The sequence below is a fragment of the Camelus dromedarius genome, chromosome 12, assembly GCF_036321535.1.
Source record: "Camelus dromedarius isolate mCamDro1 chromosome 12, mCamDro1.pat, whole genome shotgun sequence".
Taxonomy (NCBI): domain Eukaryota; kingdom Metazoa; phylum Chordata; class Mammalia; order Artiodactyla; family Camelidae; genus Camelus; species Camelus dromedarius.
This window is the reverse complement of record NC_087447.1, coordinates 40,648,352-40,670,351: the sequence shown is the minus strand read 5'-3', so window position 1 is coordinate 40,670,351 and position 22,000 is coordinate 40,648,352. Positions and strand designations below refer to the sequence as shown.

Sequence of the window (22,000 nt, the reverse complement as noted above, 5' to 3'; positions counted from 1 at the left end):
GATTCTGGTTGTGATGTAACACAGTCATCAAGGGGTTAGACTCTGTTGTCAAAGCACAGGGAGTCAATCCCTTCCTCACAGCACACTAACACTGTGACCCTGGATACATTATTTAATGTTTGTGTGCCTCAATTTTATTAGAAAAGGGGGATAATAAAAGTACCCATCTCAGACTGTTGCTGTGAAGATAGAATGAGATAATTCATGTATAGCACTTGGCATGGTGCCTGGCACAAAATAAATACTCAATAAACATTAGCTATTCATGCCTGTTCCACACACGAGAACAAACTTTTCAACCAGTTAAGTAGACTCCTATTTCTCTAAGTGAGTACCTAGAAACATTGTCAATCGGTCACCAGCAGACATTTTTCTATTTAATGACTCTAAAGAGACAGAAAAGCTTTAATCAATTCCTAGGAGTAAAATGCTAAGAAATTACATGCACAGTTATGAAAAACAAAATCAAAGATGTTTCCCACACATTGTTCAGGAGACAAAAACATATTGACATGCTGTTCCTGCAAGGAAATGGGATGAATTTTCTAGATAATCCTGGTCCATTCATCCTTCCCACTACTGTGCCTACTCAAGGGCCAAAAGATACCTCCAGCTAAACAAGGGGCTCCCTCTCCCAAAGTTCCTACCATGCTTCCCTGGAGAAACCGTGTTTCTCTGTCCTTCCTTTAGTGATCTTTTGTTCTTTAAGTGAATATTTTCTTGTAAATTTTAATTTCCTTAATGATTTTTAACTATATTTCTTAAGCTATTTTCTTAGTGGTTGATCTGGAGCTTACATTATACATTTTAATCCATCCAAGTCCATTAACTTAATTCCAGTGAAATATAGAAACTTCACTCCAATAAGGCTATCATCCCTCCTTTCCATTTTTGTGCCTCTTTTGTGCTATTATTGTCAAATATATTACATTCCTATATGTTATAACCCTAACAACACAATTATATAATGTATATTGTTTATGCAATTCCTTTTTGAATCAGTTAAGAGAAAAAGAAGAAGAAATGTGAAATTATCCTGTATTTTAAAACTGCCTATATAATTACATTTGGTGGCACTTTGGAGGTTTTTGTGTGTGAATTCAGATTACTCTGTGGTGTCACTTGCACTCAGCATGAAGAAAATCCTTTAGTACTTCTTTCAAGGTTGATCTGATGGCAACAAACTCTCTCAGTTTTGTTTATCTGGGAATGTCTTTATTTTGCCTTCATTTTTGAAGGATAGATAGTTTTGCTATATATAAGATTCTTAGCCACCATTGTTTCTGATGAGAAATCAACTTTTAATCTTATTGGGGTTCTCATATAGGTGATGAGTAGTTTTGTCCTGTTCTCTTACTGCTTTCAAGATTTTTTCCTTGTCATTAAAAATGCCATTGGTGCCCTCCTTTCTTTACGGCTCTGTTCATTTTCTTTATTCTTTTTTTCCTTTTCTTCAGATTTCATAATCTCTATTGATCTGTCTTCAAGTTTGCTGATACTTTGTTTTGTCAACTCAAATCAAATTTTAAATCCCTCTAGTGAACAGTTCATTTCACTTTTTATAATTATCAAGCCCAGGATTTCCACTTTTTTCTATTTTTGGAACTTTTTTTCTTTATTGATATTCCCTATTGATGAGACATTGTCATCATACTTTCCTTTAATTCTTTCAGCAAAGTTTTCTTTAGTTCTTTGAATAAACTTATAATAGCTACTTTGAAGTCTGTGTCTGGTAAGTCCAAAAATCAAGTCTCATGAAAGATAATTTCTGTCATCTGCTTTTTCCCTCTTTATGAGTTACATGTTCTTTTGCCTTTGATGTCTTTTAAATTTTTGTTGAAAACCAGACATTTTAGATAACATATTTTAGCCACCCTGAATACTGATCACTACCCCTGCCATCCCCAGGATTTGTTTGTTTGTTTGTTTGTTTGCTTAGTGACATGAATGGACTAGTTCAGTGACATCTTCCCGCCTCTCCCTCCCCTCCTCCCCACTACCCACCCAATGTGCTGTCTCTGATGTGATTCCTTGGAGGGTACAGCCTTGGCCCTGTGCACTCTTCCCTATTCAACTCCCTGATGACAGTGGTTTTAGCAGGGGGTTGTTGTTGTTGCTGCTGCTTTTGTTGTTGTTGTTGTTTTAATCTCTTTCATTTATCTCCCTGTTAAGCTTCTGGATGGACTGACCTATTGGTATCACACCTAGCTGTTAGCCTCCACTAATTGCCACCTGATTGCTCTATTATTTTTCAACAGTACCTTGAGGTATAAATTGTCCCGCAGTCTGATCCACTTTAAGTTCAGGCTTCTTTACAGGAGCTGTCTTTGAGGCCAGTCTCTGAGGCTTGCTTTGACCCCAGAAGGGTTCTTCTCTGATGTCCCTTTCTCCGGTTCTCTCTTTTAAATGTCTAGCTGGTCTAGCGGCCTGATCTCTCTTGTTGCTATTATGGCACTACTAGCCTCCTCTTAAATACTTACCAATTGCTTTTAGGCTTGAAATTCCTCACACTTTTTTTTCAAATAAAGTGGAGAGCTGCAGAACTCTGTGTTCTTACAGCCCACCTTTCCCCTCGGGCAGCACCACTACTCTGGAGCTAAGAGTGAGAACAGCAGACCACTTTTCTCAGTTTCATCCCTGCTCTGTGAGTGGTGCTGGGTGGGGATGGCAGCCACTAGTCTGCTTGGATTACCTCTCCTGGCATGGAACCTTCACCCTTTGTGTGAGCTGGGGTGCAGACGATTAGGGCCCAGTACTCTTGGCCAACGATAGAACTTTCTCCCTACAAATGGGGCCTGGGTGGCGGAAAGCCCCAGACCTCTTGGCTATGCTTGCATGGAATAAAGCTTCTGCAACACAAAGCTGGGAGAGATAATAATACAGTGAGCCGGCCTTCTTGGGGAGAAAATTTAGCATCAGAATAGGAACCTGGGGGGACAGGGAGGCCCATCTTCTTATCTATGTCTGCTCAGAGAAGAGCTTCTGTCTCACTGAGCTGGAATTCAAGGAGGGAGCAGGTCAAGCACCAGATTGTTGCTGTTCTTACTGGGATTTAGTCGATTTTCTTAACTAAGTGTTTCTCCATTTGATGTGTGCCCTTAGAACAACCGCCATAGACTTTAAATGGTTGGGACTTTTAAAATAATTTTTACCAGTTATGTTTGTTTCACTGGGAAGAGGCTCCACCACGATCCTCACACTGAGATCCTGCAGTGCTTCTCCTAACCCATGTGATTCACACTAAAAAAAAAAAACAAAAAAACAAACCACCCCCAACCATTTAGGGAACAGCTGGCTCCATTTACCAGTGCTCTGTTTACTTCATTGTGACCATATTTTCTAAATTAAAAATATGGGGCATGTGGTCTGGCAAGGGCTTTGTACTACTTCCAAGTAGGGGAGTCAATATGGGCAGGTAAACTTCGGACACAGTAGAATTTACAATTTGTTTAGATGGTTTCTGGGGACAATAGATCAGAGTATTTGAATTTCAGTTGTCCCAGATAACTTAGGTATACATAGTTGCTAACATGCTGGTTCTCCTGAAAAGTTAGATGGGATTCCTAGTTGATATAAAGTCTCCTTTGAGGGGACAATTCTAAGCTGTGTCTTCCCATCAATGATCTCAGTTTGTGTTTGGTGCTTCTCCAAAGGCAACCAATTAATTCTAATGGAAATTCAACATGGAGAGAATTGGGCTTAAAACAAGTAACACCCAACAGCCAAGACTAAATATTGCCACACGACACCCATCCTCCAAGGCTGGAAACAGGCTGCTTTGCTCCAACTCTGAATCAGTCAGCACATCAGCATGCAGAATCTAAGGAGCTTTCTGTCTCCAGGGACTTGGGAATTTCTCAGCTGAAGCCTAGGAATATGGATCTAGGTAAGGGGAATGTGGCCTGGCAAAGGGGAGGGAAAAAGAAAGAGGATTGTCTCTGAGACTTCATTCCCCAACTTCCCTAAAATCAGACTGAAGTCACCAGGGAAATCTGGTTTTGAAATGATAGACAGCCCCAATCCCCTCAGCCATGAGGGTAGCACACCTGCCCTGGAAATACGCATCTGCCTAATTGCTTGAGATTGTGTACGAACTGAATATTCATGATTTTCATGTTGTCACAAAGGCTGTGTTTTTAAATGCTTCTACTTAATTTTAAAAACTCTTTTTCTGTCCTTAAAAAGACCCATAGATATTACTGGATCCACTGCTATTTGAGACATCTGGCTAGCCAGAGACTGCATGGACTGTGGGCCGCAGATCTCCCAGTCAGGGGAAGTGGGGACAGAGAGTGGTGGAGTCAGAGTGATTACAGTACATAGCCAGTTTATTTTCTGTAGACTGAATAAGTATGTCTCCCTCATGTGCATAACCATTTTTAATGATATGTATGAGTTTGATTAATAAGTCAAAAACCCACTTAAAAGCATTAATGAATTTCTGATTATCCTTCATCATGTATGGTCTCCACTGGTGACCATGTCATGCACTTGGTGGGGTCTCAGTTTCAGGGCCAGCAAAATGAGGCAGGCTTACAACTGAGGTGAGCATCGTTGAGCCCACACTTCTGGGGAGACGGGAGGGACACAGTGGATGAGCAGTCTGTTTCCCGTCCTAGACACCCTGGGCAGCCTCGGACAACATCACACCAATGAGCGGCTGCACCAGGATTTGAGCTGAGCCTGTCTTAACTCCACAATTCAGCATCTTGTCTGAGCTGGAGGAGGCAGGGCTGCTGCGTATCAGAAGGCATGTTTGGAACCAGAACCCAGAGCGCCATTTCAGAGCTTTGAGAAGCTTCCTGAATTTTGCTCCAGTTTCCTCAAACTGGCAAAAATGAAAACGCCTCCACTCTCAAGGCAAGGAGAAAGAGATAAGGAATTTGGGAAGCTTTTCTGCCCCAGGGAAGAATCAGCCTCAATGACAGTTTGGTATTAACTAGCTCAGCCATGCAGGGAGGCATAATTAGTTTCCCAGCCCAGAGCTTCATTCCACTGGTCCCCCACACCCCAAGGGCTACACAATCTGTGTGAAATGAAAAGAAAAATAAAATCACTGCTCTCCTTGGCTCACCCATTGGGCTATTGCTCACGGCCACGGGCAAAAGGTGAGGCAGCCATCTGTCTGCTGAAGTATAAAAAAGAATGGAATAGTCATTTTTTAATGACATTTTCAATTTTTCCCCTATGTCTACTATGCCCTCTTCCACCCTACTGCTTAAATGACTCTTTTCAAATTGAAAATATCAGAGAATAATAAGAAAAGAAAAATTGCAGTAATCCATGGCTTCTCCTAACGGGTTGCTCTGTCCTGGGGGGCAGAGGTAGAGGAGAAACTTCTTCCTGTGCCCATGACCTGGGTGCGCCGACTGGACAGGGTGGGAGAAGCCGTACTGGGCAACTGTGCAGACCCACCCCCGTGGGTGGGTGATTCTCCAGGCAGCCTCCAGGGAACCGGGAGGTGTGGGCTGCCCAATCTCTAGCCCTGCTCCTGTACCATCTCCTGCCCTGATGCCCAAGGCATTTTGACACAGCAGGAAGGAAAAATCCTCTCCTGACTCCGGAATTGTCCTCTGAGAGTCCTTTCTCCTCCTTGCACACTGTTCCTGCCATCTTTCTCTTGAATGTGAAAGAACAAGTCCCCAGCTCATCACCATCATTCCAAAGATGCCTCGAGGTGGTGGGATCCGTTCCGAGGTTCTCATGGCCTCAGCACGGACAGGAGGCCAACTCATTGCCACTTCAGCCAGGAAGCCAAAGGCCAACTCTCCCTTAGCTCTGGGGCCTGGAGGAGTTCTTTATCCTTTCTTGGAAATTAAGCTATGCTTTCTCCTGCCCATTTAAATGGCCTCAACTCTGTCCCTCCTGTTGAAGCACAGAGACCACAGTCAGCTGCATCTTTTTCTGGTGTTATTGTCTGCTCTTGAGGAAGGTTCATTTTTCCCCTTCTGTACCTGCAAGATTGCTTTTGTTTGAAAGTGACCACAAGTGACAGCTTTATTAAAATAAAGACATCGAGGGTCCCCTGAAGGCTCCCAGCTTTTCTCACCAGCTGATTCCTGGGGGATCTCAGTGCAGGAAAGCACACTTTATACACACACATGTACACACCCCACTGAACCACAGTTTTCCTTTGATGAAACCTTGAAACAGCAGCGCAAGCTACGAGGGGCCATGAGAGAGACCCCAGGAGTGCATGTTTTCCTGTCCCTGACCCAGAAGGAGGACTCATAGAAGCTGCCCCCAAGCCTGGAGGGATGGGAAGCAGTTCTTCGGGCCCCTGACTTCCCTTCCAGACAACTTTGAAGCCAGAGACCTGGATGTGGATCCTCTAAGTGGTTTTAGACATGCTTGCTCTCTTATTCATTTAATCACTCAACAAATTCCTACTTAGCCCCAGCTGCGTGCCTGGCACTGTGTGAAACACAGGAAAATGGGAAAAAAATAGGACCCTGTCTCCACTCTCAAGGAACTCAGCCTAATGGGAAAGCAGGTTAATACAGTACAGTACAAACTTCTCAACTGTGAAAATGAGGCTTAGGAACTCACAGGCATATTCTGAGGATTAAATAACATGAAGAGGATTAAGTAGTACCAAACATCTAGTCAGTACCTGGTAAATGTCCATTTTTTCCTCTTTTTTTCTCCTTGACACAAGATCTCTGCCCACCCCCACCCCCCATCTGTACCACCGCTTGGGTTTGAAAAGCTGGGAAGAAGCCTGCCACGAATACAGAGACGGCACCACCAGGAGCTACTGTGTGCTGCTTGGCCCTGAAGTCAGGTCCTACTCAACAGTGCTATGTCCCCAATCTTGAAGATGATCCCAGAGAGTGGGTGCAGGCCCCAAGGACTCAGACCAGGGGGAAGGGACTGAGCAGGGTCCCTCCAGCCTCATTCCAGCTAAGGAAATTCACCCATTCCTCGTTCCTTAAGCACCTGGATTCATCTGAGAACATACAGTTAAGGACTGCTCCCCAATGCAGAAGTTCCTTCTGAGGTTGAGGGGAGTGACTGGATGTAGAAGGACACTTTCTAGACCTGACTCAGGAAGCTTAGCTCCCCATCTCAGAATCTCTGGCACCCCAGGCAGGGCCCTCAGGGCACTCACTGAGTTGCTCTGGGCCTCAGGTTCTTCAGCAAACAGTCTGAGGGTAAGGATGCTCTCGTTCCTTCCAGCTCTAGCATGCTCTGATTCTCAGTAGAGATCCTTCATATGAGAGCCTTCACAATTGACCTACACCCTGAGAACTGCCAAAATTGGAAAGCTCAACCTTTTTTGCTAATATGTAAGGAAAGAGGGAAAGACTGCACTGAGCTGTACAACACAATACTGTGAAGTTTCTAATACTGACTGGGATGAAATAAGGCATTTAATTTTTGATTTACAAAAATCAATCTATACTTTCTGTACTTTTAAAGTAATTACAAACTCAAAATTACTTTTGCCCGTTTTGCTAAAAACAACTAGCTGTTGTTGAAAAACATTCAAAATTCACAATTGTATAGTTTTAGGTAAATAAAATTTTTATTTTTATTGTTTTGTTACGGCAATTATCTCCCTACTTATAAGTGACCCAAATAACCGCTTCCCACCCCTCCACCCCAATCAAGAAACGGTTTCTTGCCCAGGAAGCTTCATAACGATTTACTACAAAGAAAAACCACCCTTTGACAAAGGAATCTTTTTCAAAAAGAACTTTAAATAGAAAAGTACTAAAAAAAAAAAAAAATGTTGAGTGTGCCTTCCCAGTATGAAACTACATCTATCTTCGAGTTGTAAAGAATGTATATTAAAATTATATCATGCAACAAATGCACATTTTGTAGAGGGGAAAAAAAGAAAAGATTAAATTGAATCTTCCTGACAATTGTCTTAAATCACACCTTCCTGCCTGCAGTTGAAATTGTAAGTCACGTTGCTTCATAATAAATCAAATTCACCTCGGCAGGAAGACAGGCTGATGGGGCTCCAGCTCTGTCGGGAGGTGGGTCCAAGTGGAGGGAGACACATCTCTGCTCCAGGAGGCTCTCCCTCGACCAGGGGCTGGGGCAAAGGAGACTCTTTGCATACCTCTCCCACCAGCCAAGGTTTCTGAAAACAGTGCATTCCTGACATTGTCTGCTGCCCACTGCAATGTCAGGTGGGTTTTACAAAACAAATCTCTCTCTACAAACAGGGGCAGGTCCCCAGGCTGATGGGCTTGGAATTTCAGAGCAGTAGTCAAATCACACTGAGACAACTCCAGATGTCTCAGCTCAGAAGCTGTCCTTGGAGTTAGGTTGGGCTCCCCTCTAACCTCACTTCTGACCCTCTCAGGCTGGATTTAACTGGGGAAGTCCCAACACACACATCGTGTCTCATTGCACTGAAACAGGGTTCAAAGTTGAGAGTCTAGGTGTTACAACCAGAAAATACATTCCTGACCTTATTTTCTATGTGAGCTCCAAGAGGGAAAGACAGTGGGAAAGAAGGAAAGAGTGAAAGCAGGGTGACTGAAGAAAAGAACGTGTTCCCTGCCCCCCAGCCCACCACAGGACAGGCGGGGCGGGGTGCTGTCCTGTACCTCATTTAATCAGCACAGCAATCCTACAGGGTTTAAGGAGTGGTTGTCCTCATTTCTGTAGGTGAGGAAGCTGAGGCACAGGGAAGTGAAAAGACTCGTCCAGCGTCACCCAGCCTGTAGCCGGCAGCGCTGATTCCATCACTGTCTGCCTGCACACTCTTCACCACACTAAAGGAGACCAGGGTTTCCCTCTTCAAGGCAACTGTTGATTTTACTGAATACCTGAACTTGCCCTCTCCTAATCCTCCCTCCTCCACTCCTCTAAACCCCCCTCATTCTTTAAAGATGCGTCATAAGCCCCAGTTCCTTGGGAAGTCTCTTCTGACAACGCATGCTTCCAGAATGCAGCTAACCCTCGTTACGTTAGCCTCTGCAAAAAGCCCTCAACTATTTCTTGTGCTGTCGTCCCAGCCTGTTTATGAGCTTTTCAAAGCAAAGGACTGTCCTACATAATCTGCCATTTCCCGCCACGCCTGGCACAGCGTCAAGCCCACGAGGGTGCTTGGGAGCAGTCACAGAACAGCCTGGACTGGGGCCTTTACAAGCTGGGCCCTTCTGCTCGTCCCTTCCAGGGGCTCCCATTTCTCCCAGAGCATTTCTCCCACAGTGGCCTCCAAGGCACGTACAACCTGCTCCCTAGCCAGCCCCTCTCTGGCCTCACCCCCGACTCCACTCTCCCACAGTCACTCTGCTCTGGCCACACTGTTCCTCAAATACACATACACCAGGTACATTCCTGCCTCAGGGCCTTTGGACTAGTTGTTTCCCCCACCTGGAACTCTCCCAATAGACAGAGTCCACACCTAATTTTCTTCAAACATTTGCTTATAGGAGAGCCTTCAACTACTTCATTTACTTGCAAACCCTTCCTACTTTTGTCTTTGTTCCACTAATATACCCTTAGCACTTATTAGGTGCTCAATAAATGTCAGTTGGATGAAGGGAGAAAAGAATCTGAGCATATGGCCAACAGAAGGCAGGATTACCTCCCAGGTAGCCATCAAACTTCCAGCCACAACAGAGGAGAACGGGAACTTAGAAGCTGGTTTGCAGTTTCCAACCATCCCATGCCCTGCCCCGTTCCCCAGCCCCAATAAATAATGCCAGCCTTGGGGCCCATCTCCTACATCTGTCCACAGAGCTAGGGGCCCATCGTTTTTTACACTTCACCCCCAGATATTCCATTTCCTCTATTAAATGGGAATTCCTGGCAAACTTGGACATATCTGCTGTTTCCTCTGTGTGCATCTGCCCCATCTATGGTCCCCAACTCAGTCCCATGTCCTGAGCGTGGCAGACCCCCTTAATAAGGCTTTGCTCTGAATGAGAGGAGGAGATGGTCTTGTTCATGCTAAGTCTTCTGGAAGCAGTGATACTACTGGCTGCGAAGAGCCAGGCCTAGAGCCTCTCTCAACCTTCCAGGGCACTCCATCCCCATCAGCTCCTGGCACAGATGACCTCCTGCATCTCCAGGGAGGGACACTGACAAACTCCACCTTAGGGTCTCGCTACTCTCATGAATCCTCCCAGTCTCATCTGCAACCTTTCTGCTAAGAGAAAGAGATGATCCTGTTTTCTCTTGACCAGCATTACTGGAGCAGAAGAACAAGAGGGCCCTTAGCCCCTTACTAAGGGGCTTAAGAGAGGTAACTTATTAACTGCATCACCTTGGACAAGTTAGGTATAGTCACTGAGCCTTGATTTCCTCATCTGTTAAATGGAGGTAATAACATCACCCAACAGAGTTGTTTATGAGGCTAAAATGAGGTAACACGTTCAAAGCATTTAGCACATAATGGATGCTCAACAAATATTAATTTTCTTCCTCTTCCAGTTTCTTCTCCAGACAAGTTCAGACCTATTTCTACAACTCTTCCTCATTCGTTCTTTCTTCTAATTTTTGAATCATTCATAAAATTCTCTTTTATCATTTTCTACTGGATTCCCCTTCTAATATAAATCCCCAGGTTCTAAAAAAATTTTTTTTCAAAGCCTGGCTGAATTATACACTTGGGGGATCTACGTCATAATTCCTACATGTTACACTCCCCTCCATACACTCTTTCAGAAAATGAAGCAAATCAGAGGATCAGTTTATTATTAAACTGAGATTTAGAAATGGAAGAAACCAAAATGCTAAACGACTCTCTTCTCCAAGCCCCATGAACTTAGAGGCACGTCTAAAGCCTCACCCACACCCCTCCCGTTCCTCTGTGGCTCCTTCTCCCCCGTCAGAGAAATATTAAGATGATTAATTAGGCAAGGCCCATCCCACTCGTCAAGATCCTTTGAGGCAGGAACCACAGAAACACCTGGCATCATAATTGCAATAAAGAGAAACCAGAAAACCCCTCTACTCTGGGACCCTACCCAGGCAGAGCTAAATAAATCTGAAACGGAAGATCAAGAAGGATCTTCCACACGGATAATAGAAAATGTCACCAGCATAAACAGGAAGAGAGATTAGTTCAATAAAGGAAAAAAGTCACAGATGCAGGTCTCAAGTGAGATTTTTGCTTACTTTTCACTTCCTAGCCTGTAACTCACAAGGTTATTAATACAGACTCCGACTGTTTTGGGCAAATAAACAGCTGCGGCTGTTTGTGCCCAAACCACTTTATTAGAGCTTTCCTTTACAGCAATTGTTTTTTTCCTTTCCAAATCCTGAGAGGCTCAGACAGCTGGAATTAAAAAAAAACAAAAACAAAACAGAGTACCAAGGCAGAACGAATAACAAAGGAGAGAGGAGGCAGCCTGTATGGGCAAGGGAAACGGGGCAGGAACTGCTGGGACCCTCCCTGTCCTCTTTACAATTCTTGGACAAAGTCAACCTTCAAGAGCAGAGAGCAGAAGACACAGGTGTGGTGCAATCAAAAAGGCTATTTTTGCCATGAGGCTGGGAGTTACCATTAAACAAGATTCATCAGCGTGAAAAGATGAGGATGACTGACCATCCAGGTTTGCCCAGGGTGGAGGGGCCTCTTGGGCCTGGGAATATCAGTTTTACAAGAGGGAAAGTCCTGAGCAAATGGGACGAGTTGGTCAGCCCAGAAGCCACACGACTGTGGCAGTGCACAGGAAAGCACTCAGCCCTGGGCCTGGCACACCGGAAGTGCTCGAAAGGCATGTGTGGAATCTGAAAGCACTCTAGCCCACAGCTGGCATGCTCTGCTTTTCCTACAAGGCCAAATTCCTGGGGGCTCCACAGTGATCCGAGAGAAAGGGCTCCCCACAACCTCCACGGTGGCATGTCACTCACCCTTGCGGGCAAGTTTTCCTCCCTCTGGCACCCTCAAGGTCCCTCACTCGCACAAAAACAGACCAAGCTGCCTGCCTGGATCCTTCTCCCATCAGTCTCCCGCTTGACCTGAGGCCTTTGGGCTTCCACTTAGTTGAACACAATCATCGATAAAGTGATCTCCCAGTCCCCTCTTTGTGAGACTGTCATCTTCTTTCCTCTGCTGGAGAGCGCACAGATGCTGGAGACAGTTTCCCTTCCTGGCTCAACTCCATCAGCCCTTGGGCAAACTCTTTAAGTCACTCAGTCTCAGTGTTCTCACCATGCAGTAAAGACAGAAAGTAATCAGGCAGGGACAGCACCCAGTCCAGTCCCTGACACACAAGCGTAGTTCTCTTCCTCCATTCTTTCTGATACGATCCAGCTTCAATTCTTTAAATGCCTATTGCTCTTAAAATAGATCAAGGGTTTGGCTAAGATTCTCATTCGGCAATTCTGTAGCTTCAAATCTTGCCCTGGCTTTCTTACTCCTACATTCACTGGCGCAAGAAATTTTGGTACCATTCTCCGAAGTCCTCAAATGCCACTAGCATGACACTTACTAGCCCAAGTTTCAAACTCTGTCCTGCCTGGGTCCCTGAATTGCATTCCCTCTCCTCTGGGATCTCAGTGGCCTTTAAGTCATCAAGGGACAGCAATGGATGGGCAAATCAGACCAGCGAAGTCAAACAAGGCACCAGAGCTTAAGATGCAGCACCCAACCATCTCAAACAGGAGCTCCACTCTGAGTCTTCAACTCTGGACATCGGCGGGATGAACCCATTCATGCCAAAGCGCTGGCCTCAGCCTCCTTTTCAGGTATCATTTTCCTTTATTCTCATCTATCCCAAGGAGATGGGTGCTAACCCATTTCTCTGAACCTTCCCAAATACTGTACTTCTGTGAGCTCCTGAAGGCCAGCGATAACAAACATAGCCCAACAAAGCATGTCTCTGGCTCCAGTACCATTTTAGCAAGGCCATCATACAGGAAGCCTGTCACTGTCTCATTGGGGCTGGACACGTCAGGTTTTCTGCTGGTATTGTTAAGGGCAGCTTCATGTCCCAAAAGCAAACCTTCACAAAACTGAAACTTAACATTGGGCAGCGAAAGAGAATCACATCACAGAACTGCACACCCACTGATGGGGATGATCTGTCTAGCAATATATTTTAATCCATAATCGTGTAGCCAGAAAAAAAACCACCAAAGCATTAATGTTCATAAAATCAGGAATCCTCTTGCTTAAAGCTCCAGTTGGCTGCATTCAATTGGGTCCATAAAGAGCACAGAGACCTACACAGAAGGTTCCAGAACAGCAGCTGTTCCCAGTCGCTGTCACAACATATTATATGTTGGAACAGTTGTGCAGTAATTTGTTATTAACAATAATTTAAGTACCAAAGCGTACGGATGATTAAATTTAACTATAAATTGAAGAGATTTCAAGGTTGTCACATTCTCTTGCATACTAACATGCTTTCTTGAGTGGGAGAGAAAGGGATGGAGTGAGAATGGAGGCAGCATGTTGGGACGTGCACCATCCCGGCCCTGCCCTGGGCGGGTGCCCTGCATGTGAAGGCACGCGTGCAAGGAGAAGGGGGAACATGGAGAATTCCTGTGCCCAAGCTTGCATTACGGAACGAAGCTGATTCAGACCCCAAAGGCAAAGTGAGATTTGATAAGATGACAATTATAGGCACAATGGAATAATCAAATCTCTGCAAAATTCAAGAACCCCCAGCCCTCGGGAGACTTTCAAGGCCAGTATAAAAAGTGCAACCCACCATTCATAGAATCTGGATCATCAACCAGCAAACCTAACCCACTCTGTCCCTCTCTCTCTCCCGTGGTGCCCATCCCACACCGATGGACTTCTGCCCCTCTGGGTTCAAACATGACCCTCTTTCTCCCCAGATCCCACCCTGGTGCCTTCTGCCTACATTCATCACTCATGCTCAGCTCGGCATTTCCCCAAGGACTTTCTGTGCAAGGCTGCCTCCAGCTGGACTGCCCTCCTTCCTATATGCCTCTCCACAGGGCAGCCTGTCTGTGCTGGTTTCCAGAATAGAACCCAAGCAACAGAAGAGGGCAACAATCCTAAAGAGACGCCCCCAGACCCCAAATCAAGGCAATAGCCCATTCAGCTTTCTAAGTGAAGTAGAAACCCTACAGAATGGTAATGAAGATGTTCCAGTAACCTCGTACGCGGCTCTGAATCCTATAAACACCTTTGAAAAAATGCAGACCAGCCTAACCCAAGTAACTGAAGCTGACCTTCAAGGCCCTCAGAAACCAGAACACCAGACCGTGGTTCTCCGACATTTCATTCTGAATTCTCCTTGAGATTCTACATCAACCTACTTATCAAGGGCAAATAACAATTTATGTCAAGTGAGTGGCAAAGAATGTAGAATTCATTTATTTTACAGCCTACACACTTCTGGATAAAAATGAAAATTCTCCGGCCATGAGAATATGCTGTATTCTTTGGCAAGGCTCTTCTACTCCATGAAGATGTGGTCCTAGGCTGTTGATAAAGATAACCGGGCTCAACCTCTAAATCCTGCTATTGAACCTTCTCAAAACACCAATCTGTTACTAATATAATTTCACATGCCACAGTTCATTCTGAAGGACAAATAGCTTTACTGTTTAAATGACACCCTTTCCTCAAATAATCTCCAAGCATTTAGCAAACATCATATTCTCTTCTTTACAACCCTGCCAAGTTGAGGATCAGATGAGAAGGACACCAGCCAATTCGAGATGACATCCAAAAGCTATAGGGGACACACACAAAAAAGTCTTCCAACATCCAGGCCTAGGACATTTTCTGATTTTTAGGAACCATATATGGTGTGCAGTCTTGGTGAGCAAACCTACTGTTACTGACTTGACGTACATTAGTATGCACATAATATGCCTAATAAACTTTTAGGAAACAAAAAGCAGTTAATAATTCATTTCTCCCATTGTTGGGATGATCTTGACTCAGTGAACTAAGATAATGGATTTAGAAATTAGTCATACAATGTAATACATTATTAACCATGGTGTTCAGAAGGGTAAGTAGATGTTACAAGAACACCACCCAGGAATTCAATTTCCTTTTAGATTTGTTTACTCTCCTGAATTCTTTATGCTACCATCATCCCTCACAAAAATCTAACAGTCTGATGTTTCCTTTTCTCCCAAAACTGATTTTCAACCTTTAAAAATAAAAAGAAGAAGAAGCAGAAGCAGAGCCCTTGTAAAAATGAAATATTTTACAGAATAACAAATGTAATAAGACAGATGAAAGAGGAGTTACACTGGTTGCACGGAGGGGAGAGAGTGGGTACAGGTGGGGTCCAGGAGACCCTTTTATGTCTTGACCCTTTTATGTCTCAGGTCCCAGATCAAACCTGCCAAAGGCTTGGGGATTCTGGGGACACAGTTTGAAAAGCACTGCCCTAAGGCATCTATGTAAAGCAAAAATTATGTATATAATGTAGAATACAGGCATAACATAAATTTCATTAATTAATTAATGATATATGGAAATAAAACATATACATAAAATACACAAATCATAAACACTGATATCCCAAGAGAAAAACTGGCAAAGGACACGAATGCAAGGTGAAAACAAACACAGGGCTAGGGGGAAGATACTCAGTTCTAGGTAATCAAAGGAACACAAAGCAAAAGAATAGAACTTTTGACAGTGGTTACATTTGCCCAGAAAAAGTTGACATATGACACCCAATGCTGGCCAGGCCCCGTGACACAGGTACAATAATACATTGCTGGTGGCTGTGTAGAAAGATTTTCCTCTTGAAAAACCATCTTTCATAAAAATGTTCATAATCTTTGAACCAGTAGTGATCCCACTTCTGGAAATACATCGTTAAAAGAAATTCAAAAGAAGAACATGCGAAGTGCAGGTGTTTGTTTCTGCTTTAATTTTAATAGAGCAGCAAATGTTCAGTAATAGGGAAGTGGTTAAACCAATAATGGTATATTGATGGTGGAATATTATAAAAATATGTAAAAATGCAGTAAAAGTTCTCTTTAAAAATCCTCCACTTAGTCACCTCTCCAGATTAAGCAAGCTTTTATTCTCTCCATGAAAAAAAAGAAAAAGAAAACAAAAAACCCAGGATGCCTTTGTTCCCCTGTGTCAGCATCTCTCTCCTATCCCTTTCTCATCTCTTGCTAACAACTCAGTTGTATGCCTACCAACAGTCTGCTGAGTTTGTTTCCAAATGGACTTAAACTCTTCGTATTTGTCATTGGAACAGCATAATTTAATGACATAGTATATAAACCAAAGGAATATGCCTGCCAAACAGATGAGGGTTGTTGTTTCTAAGAAAATTAATTTAAAGTTTTGGAAAGACTTTATAAAGCTAGTCACTTAAATAGTGGTCAAATTACACGTGAACAAAATCATCATAAAAGACCAGACAAAAGTCGTAAAAATTTAGGCTCCTACACTGCTTCACAAGCAGCTTCAAGTTCTCAATGAATGTTAAAGAAAACAGAACTAGAAACCAGACTTTGTAAACAGCACCTGTGGGAGTGGTTCATGCAAGGAAGATGATCAGAAAGGCCATCGGCAGACCCAGCCTTACATCAAAAGGCTGACAAATAAATGTACATTTTCAATAATATTAAAATAAAATATTTAATGCATGTATGTAATATTTTGTTTTATTCTCCACTTTAACCAGTTTTTCAATAAACTAACTTAAACTCCAACTGTGTTGAATAAGAGGGGTTCTATCATCCTCTAAAAATAAGTTCACCATGACAGAGACCAGGAGTGTCCTGGTTCACCACTGTGTCCAAAGTCACCTCCCCCCAGTGGCACATATTAGGTCTCCAATAAATAAGGATTAAATCAACAACCTATGTAGCAAATCTGAAAAAAAAAAATGCTTCTAACAAAGAGCAAACTGAGGAAAGCAGAATATAAAATTACATGTAAACCACAACTTCATTTTAAAATATGGAGGCAGATGGCCAAAGCTAGAAGGCAATGCTCAAAATACAAAATAGTTGTGTTAGATCAGAATGAATTAGGGGCAATTCTATACATTTTAAAATATTTTCTTTAATACTGGCACATTCTTTTACAGATTCAAAAAGATACTAACCAAAAAAAGTGGAAGGTGTTTTTTTTGCTACTGGACTTCCACAGTAAGAAGTGAATCCATATTTCCATTTCCCAAGCTCTCCAACACTTCCACCTCCTTCAGCGCTCTCTACTTAATCCACTGCATCACCTCCAACAATCCCATCTTTCTCCTCCTAAGACCAAGCCTGTACTAACAGTTATTCTATGTTTCCAATCCATCAGAATGCTATTTTTCAAATCTGGAGTTATCCACCCTCTCATTTACCATCTATTTGGTTAAAAAAAAAAAAAGTTATCAAAACTGCAATTTACATTCCCAAGAGATTCCCAAACACCATCTAATTAAATCATTCAATCAGAAAACAAATTAAAATGAAATATCACTGCAGCCCCCAAGAGGAAAATCAACTTTTCAGTCATGACTAGAACGTAGCTCTAGGGTGACGCTCCAAAGCCTCTTCTAATTGCAAGTTCTATGGAACATCCAGCAGAACATTTTGTGACATTTGCAGCTCCCAGGACAACTTCCTTTCCAAAGCAAAGAGAAGCCTGTGCAAGGCTCCAAAGCAAAACATACTCATTTGGGAATGGAAATGCTTTTATTAATGACTAACCAACGCACCAGACATCCACACTGTGTACTCATTCATTCATCCACTCATCCACCCAACACGTACTCTCTGAAGAATGTGTCAGCAACTGTCCTGGGTGTTCCACAAACATTTTTTAAGTGAATATAACCTCTGCCTCTTGGCATGAAACAAAACAAAACACAGAGCTTCTTCAGTTTATCCATGGAAGAGTCTCCAAGTGGAAAGGCTGTGACTCCATCACCCCTCGGCTGCCCTCCGAAGTCACTAACTCTGACACCCACTCCCAACACCAAGTGACTCCAGGGGAATGCCACTGCCCTGTGACCTGCTGTCCCTCTCAAAAGACAGTACAGTATATGGTTAAGAACACAAATCCTGAAGTGACGTTAGCTGGGTTTAAATCCCTGCACCTTAGACCAATCATATAATCTCACCATCTGAAAAATGGAGCAGACCCATTACCTCCCTCATAGGGTGATGAATATTAAATAAGTCAACATACGTAAAGCACTTGGAATAGTACCTGGCACATAGCAGGTGCTACATAATTTTTAGCTACTATTATTAGTATCCCTTATTCCCCCTCAGCTCAGCAGAGTAAACTGGATTGTACAAAAGGCTCTACTAACAGAATTGTGACAGTGGAATAGACATAACAGCCCATATCGTCAAGGACAAGGCTCTGATCTTTTCCTTTCCCACCCTCTGCCTTCAGAGATCTGTACTTGGCCAGTCCCAAATATTGTAGGCCCCTTATCTAAAAAAGGTAAATCTCTAAATTTACTTTAAATTCCCCCGAATACTAGCTCAGAGATGGCTCCAGCACCACTAGGGGAACTGTCACCAGTCATGGCTATGCCATCATGGCACAACCAGCCAAGCACCCTCTGAGCTTCACGTCCAGTGCTTCCCAAGTCACTGACCCTTCCCCACCCTGCTGTGGGTTGTGGTGTCCACCTTTCCATACTGAGAGTCTGGTCACTTCTGAATATCCATGGGAGTCATAATACAGTCATTGCACACACATAAGAGAACTGGACCAACACATATTTTAAGGATCCTGCTCCCTGTTTCCCTCTTTTTTCCCATCTCTCTCAATTTTTTCAGGTATATATTTGAAAGTTCCAAACAGAGCTATAAGGTTTCCTGGGAGCAAAAGCACAAAGGCTCCTTTCAACTTCCACTTTGCATTCATTTTCATGCAGAGCCTTATAAATCATGTGACACGGTCCACAATCAACATGATAGGGGAGCACTCTGGGATGAGTTCACGGGTTAATACTGTCTCCTCACTGCTTCCCAAAGTAGTACCTTGCTCACCTCCTCCTTGAACAGACTGGAAAGCCAAGAGCATCATTTTCCAGGAACACAAACACACACAGAGAATCTGTGAATGAAAATCTTTTAAACTCTGTGAGCAAACTGGAAATGTCAAAGTAAGGTATGGCCTGTGTCTCCCTGGGAACATTCTGAACCCCCCTGGGGCAAGCACTGTCCTTCTATTGCTGACTAATTGTCAATCCAGAACCATGGGATGGAAAAGGACAAATAAGAAACACAACAACAGGCACCATCAGAGAGATAAATTGGTCTGCCAAACAAACTCAGTGGCAGGCTGACAGGCAGAGGCAGGTATGAAGGAGGAGCTGTGAATGGTCTCCTTTACTGGGGAAGTGTACGAGCCATGAACTTGTTTTGAAGTCATCAGTCAGTCAGTCAGGAGGCACCATGGACATGTACATCTCTCCTGTACTCACCTGAACCTCCCCCTGGAAGGAACTATTCTGCACACGTGTGGAAACACACCAAATGTGGAGAGAGCAGCTGTCCCCACCCCGGCAGGCGCAGCAGATGCAGGGTTGGATCCCAACACCCACATGTAAACAAAAGAGTGCTCCTGGGGGAGAAATGTTCAACCAGACACATGCCCAGGTCTGCCCAGTGCTGGTACCAGAGCCTGGCAGGTCTGCCGGGTTTACAGGTGAACCAGGCTTGGTTGGCCCTGCCCTGCCCTTAAGCAACTCACACCCTGAGGTAGTAAACAGGGGGAGAAGAGGCAAAGAAAAGAGAAATGAGAACGTGAGAGACGGATGTGTGTGTGCACACCGGTCACCAGTGCCCGTGGTGCCCAGAACTCTCTATCGCCTGCCTCTGGCAGCTCATCAGACAGGGTCGCCTGGGGAAAGCCCTAGGTACACCATCCTCCCCTTGGCCCCAGCCCTGGCCTGGAGCGCAATCACGGGGCTCAGCCTTAGACTCCAGACCAACCCCGCGTGGATCTGTCTGCTCTGCCCCAGACGCTCCCTGAGCCTGGGAGTGGAGCTACCCGAGGGAACAGGGAATGGCCTTCACCGGCAGCCCAGGGCGGCAGCTCCCTGGTCCTGGGCGGAGGCAGCACCGCAGTGGACAGAGCTCCAGGCTCCCACGCTTCTTTCCCGCGCCAACACTTGCTTCTGGAGAGGGTCTTGGACCCGCGGGCTGTGGTGGAGTGAGGATCACTACGGTTCAGACAGCACTCCCAGCCACAGATTCCCCCTGCACTTCTAACCGCCAATCGGCCGCTCACAGCGGAGCTGGAGCTCGGGCTGGGGCTGGGGCCGTGCAGTCTTCCCCGCCCTGCTCCTCCCGCAGCTTGCGGGTCCTAAAGGCCAACAGCTGGGGCCGCTCGGGTATCTCGCCCTGGACCCTACAGCAGCCAAGTGAGTTTGATTGCCCGCGCGCGCTCCCTTGTACACACACCAACATTCACCCGTAGGAACACCCTGAGCCAGACCGGCGTGCGATCCCGAGAGCCCTCGAGCAACCAGCCGGTAGTCACCCACACTGGGACACGTGCGCAGCGCGCCCCCATACCGCCAGCGAGCTGCACACACCCGTGCGTGGAGCCCCGCGCACACACGTGTGCCCTGGAGAAACGCGCACGGCCGCAGACACTGAGGGTTGCACACTCAGGCAAGAGCGGACACGCGGCCCCCTAAGCGTCTGCGGCCTCAGAGCCCCGCAGTCGCTCAATAGATGCGCACCAGCCCCAGCGCACCCCGCGCGGCTCCGCACACTGGCCCAGTGGGCGGCCCAAGTTTCCCAGGGCGTCCGTACCTTGGATATGCTGCTTGATGACATTCTCCAGGTGGTCTAGCCGTTCAATAATCTTCAGGGTGTCCCCTTTGTCTTCCTCCAGCTTCTTGTCGGGCGACGGCTCTTGCCCCCGTACATACACGCTGGCGATGTAGTTGGTGACCCAGCCCACGTAGAGCAGACATATGATGTTGGTCATGCCGCTCAGGATCACGCAAGTGGACACCAAAGTTTTGGTCTTCCTGGTGCACACCATTCTGGACTCCCTCCTCCATATAGAGCTCCCGGGGCTCCTCTCAGCGCACCCCGGACTCCCCCGCCCTCACACCCCCTAGCACGCCCGGGGCCGCGGGGCGCCGGAGCACCTGAGTCCCGACGTTCTCCAAAGCCCGAAAGCTGACGGTGGAGCTGCCGTGCTCAAGTTTGGAGCTCCAGCCGCTGGCCGCCCGGAGAGCTTGACAAAGGAAATGAGGTGGATTTTTTTTTCCAAATTAAAAATCTCCGAGCCCTTCTCGGAGCGGTCACGGGTGGTCGGCAGACGCGCGCCCTGATACGCGCGCCTGGGAAACTTTGTCACAGCCTGGGTCCGCGGCTGTGCCGCTTCCCATCGCCCGGCGCCGGTTGCCTTGGCGGTCCGACCTGCCCGCGCTGCTAGAAGGACGGGGGCGGCGGCGGCGGCGGCGGGGAGAGCCACGGAGCCCAGCGGCCCGGCCCCCTTCGAGCGACAAGCGCCGCCACCAATCGCGCTCCGGCTCGAGAGAAGGGCCGGGGCTGGGCTGTCGCGGACCAACGGAGAGGGCGCGGGGGGCGGAGTCCGGTCTCCGGGCCCCACCTGCTGGCCGCCCCTGGCTCCCGCCCCACAGGGACGCTCCCTATCCTCCACCCGCGCCCGCGCCCGCGCCCGCGCCGGCTGCCCCAGACCCGAGGCTCCTGGAGAGGGCGCGCCGCCAGTCCCAGCCCGAGGTCGGCAGATTCCACCATTAGGGGTATTCCACCTCTTGTTCTTGCGCAGGAACCTCCAGCCTTCAGGAGGTCGCGCGGCCCAGAACCCCTCATCCGTCCCGGCCACTCCTCTTCCCTTTTCATGGTTGCTAGGACGCAGAGAAGCCAGGGAAGCGTGGGCCGGATCGCCCGTCCGGTCTTGCCCTTGGTCAGGCCCGGTAGGCGTCCACTTCTTCCTTGGCCTCACTTCGACCTCCACCCAGTCAGCCCGCCTCCTGGATGTCTCCAGACTCAGCAACTGTCCAAGGAGCCAACCCTCCAACCCTCTTAGGTATCTCCATGAAGATTCTGGACCATCACCCATCTCCTGGAAGATTTTTGCCCCTACACCTATCTCCTGGAAGATTTTTGCCCCTAGCTA

At 46.1% G+C, this 22,000-nt stretch overlaps 1 protein-coding gene across 2 annotated transcripts in view; it reads right to left on the bottom strand.

Annotated features, from left to right (window-relative positions):
• Window positions 1-21,294, bottom strand: part of GALNT18 (polypeptide N-acetylgalactosaminyltransferase 18) — a 313,567-nt gene extending 292,273 nt beyond the window's left edge. For both annotated transcript variants that reach the window (XM_064492571.1, XM_031460024.2), the window contains exon 1: window positions 20,659-21,294. In XM_064492571.1, the coding sequence (XP_064348641.1) occupies window positions 20,659-20,893 (235 nt within the window). In that variant the 5' untranslated portion in view covers window positions 20,894-21,294. The remainder of the gene's footprint in view (window positions 1-20,658) is intronic.
• Between the last annotated feature and the right edge of the window lie 706 nt (window positions 21,295-22,000).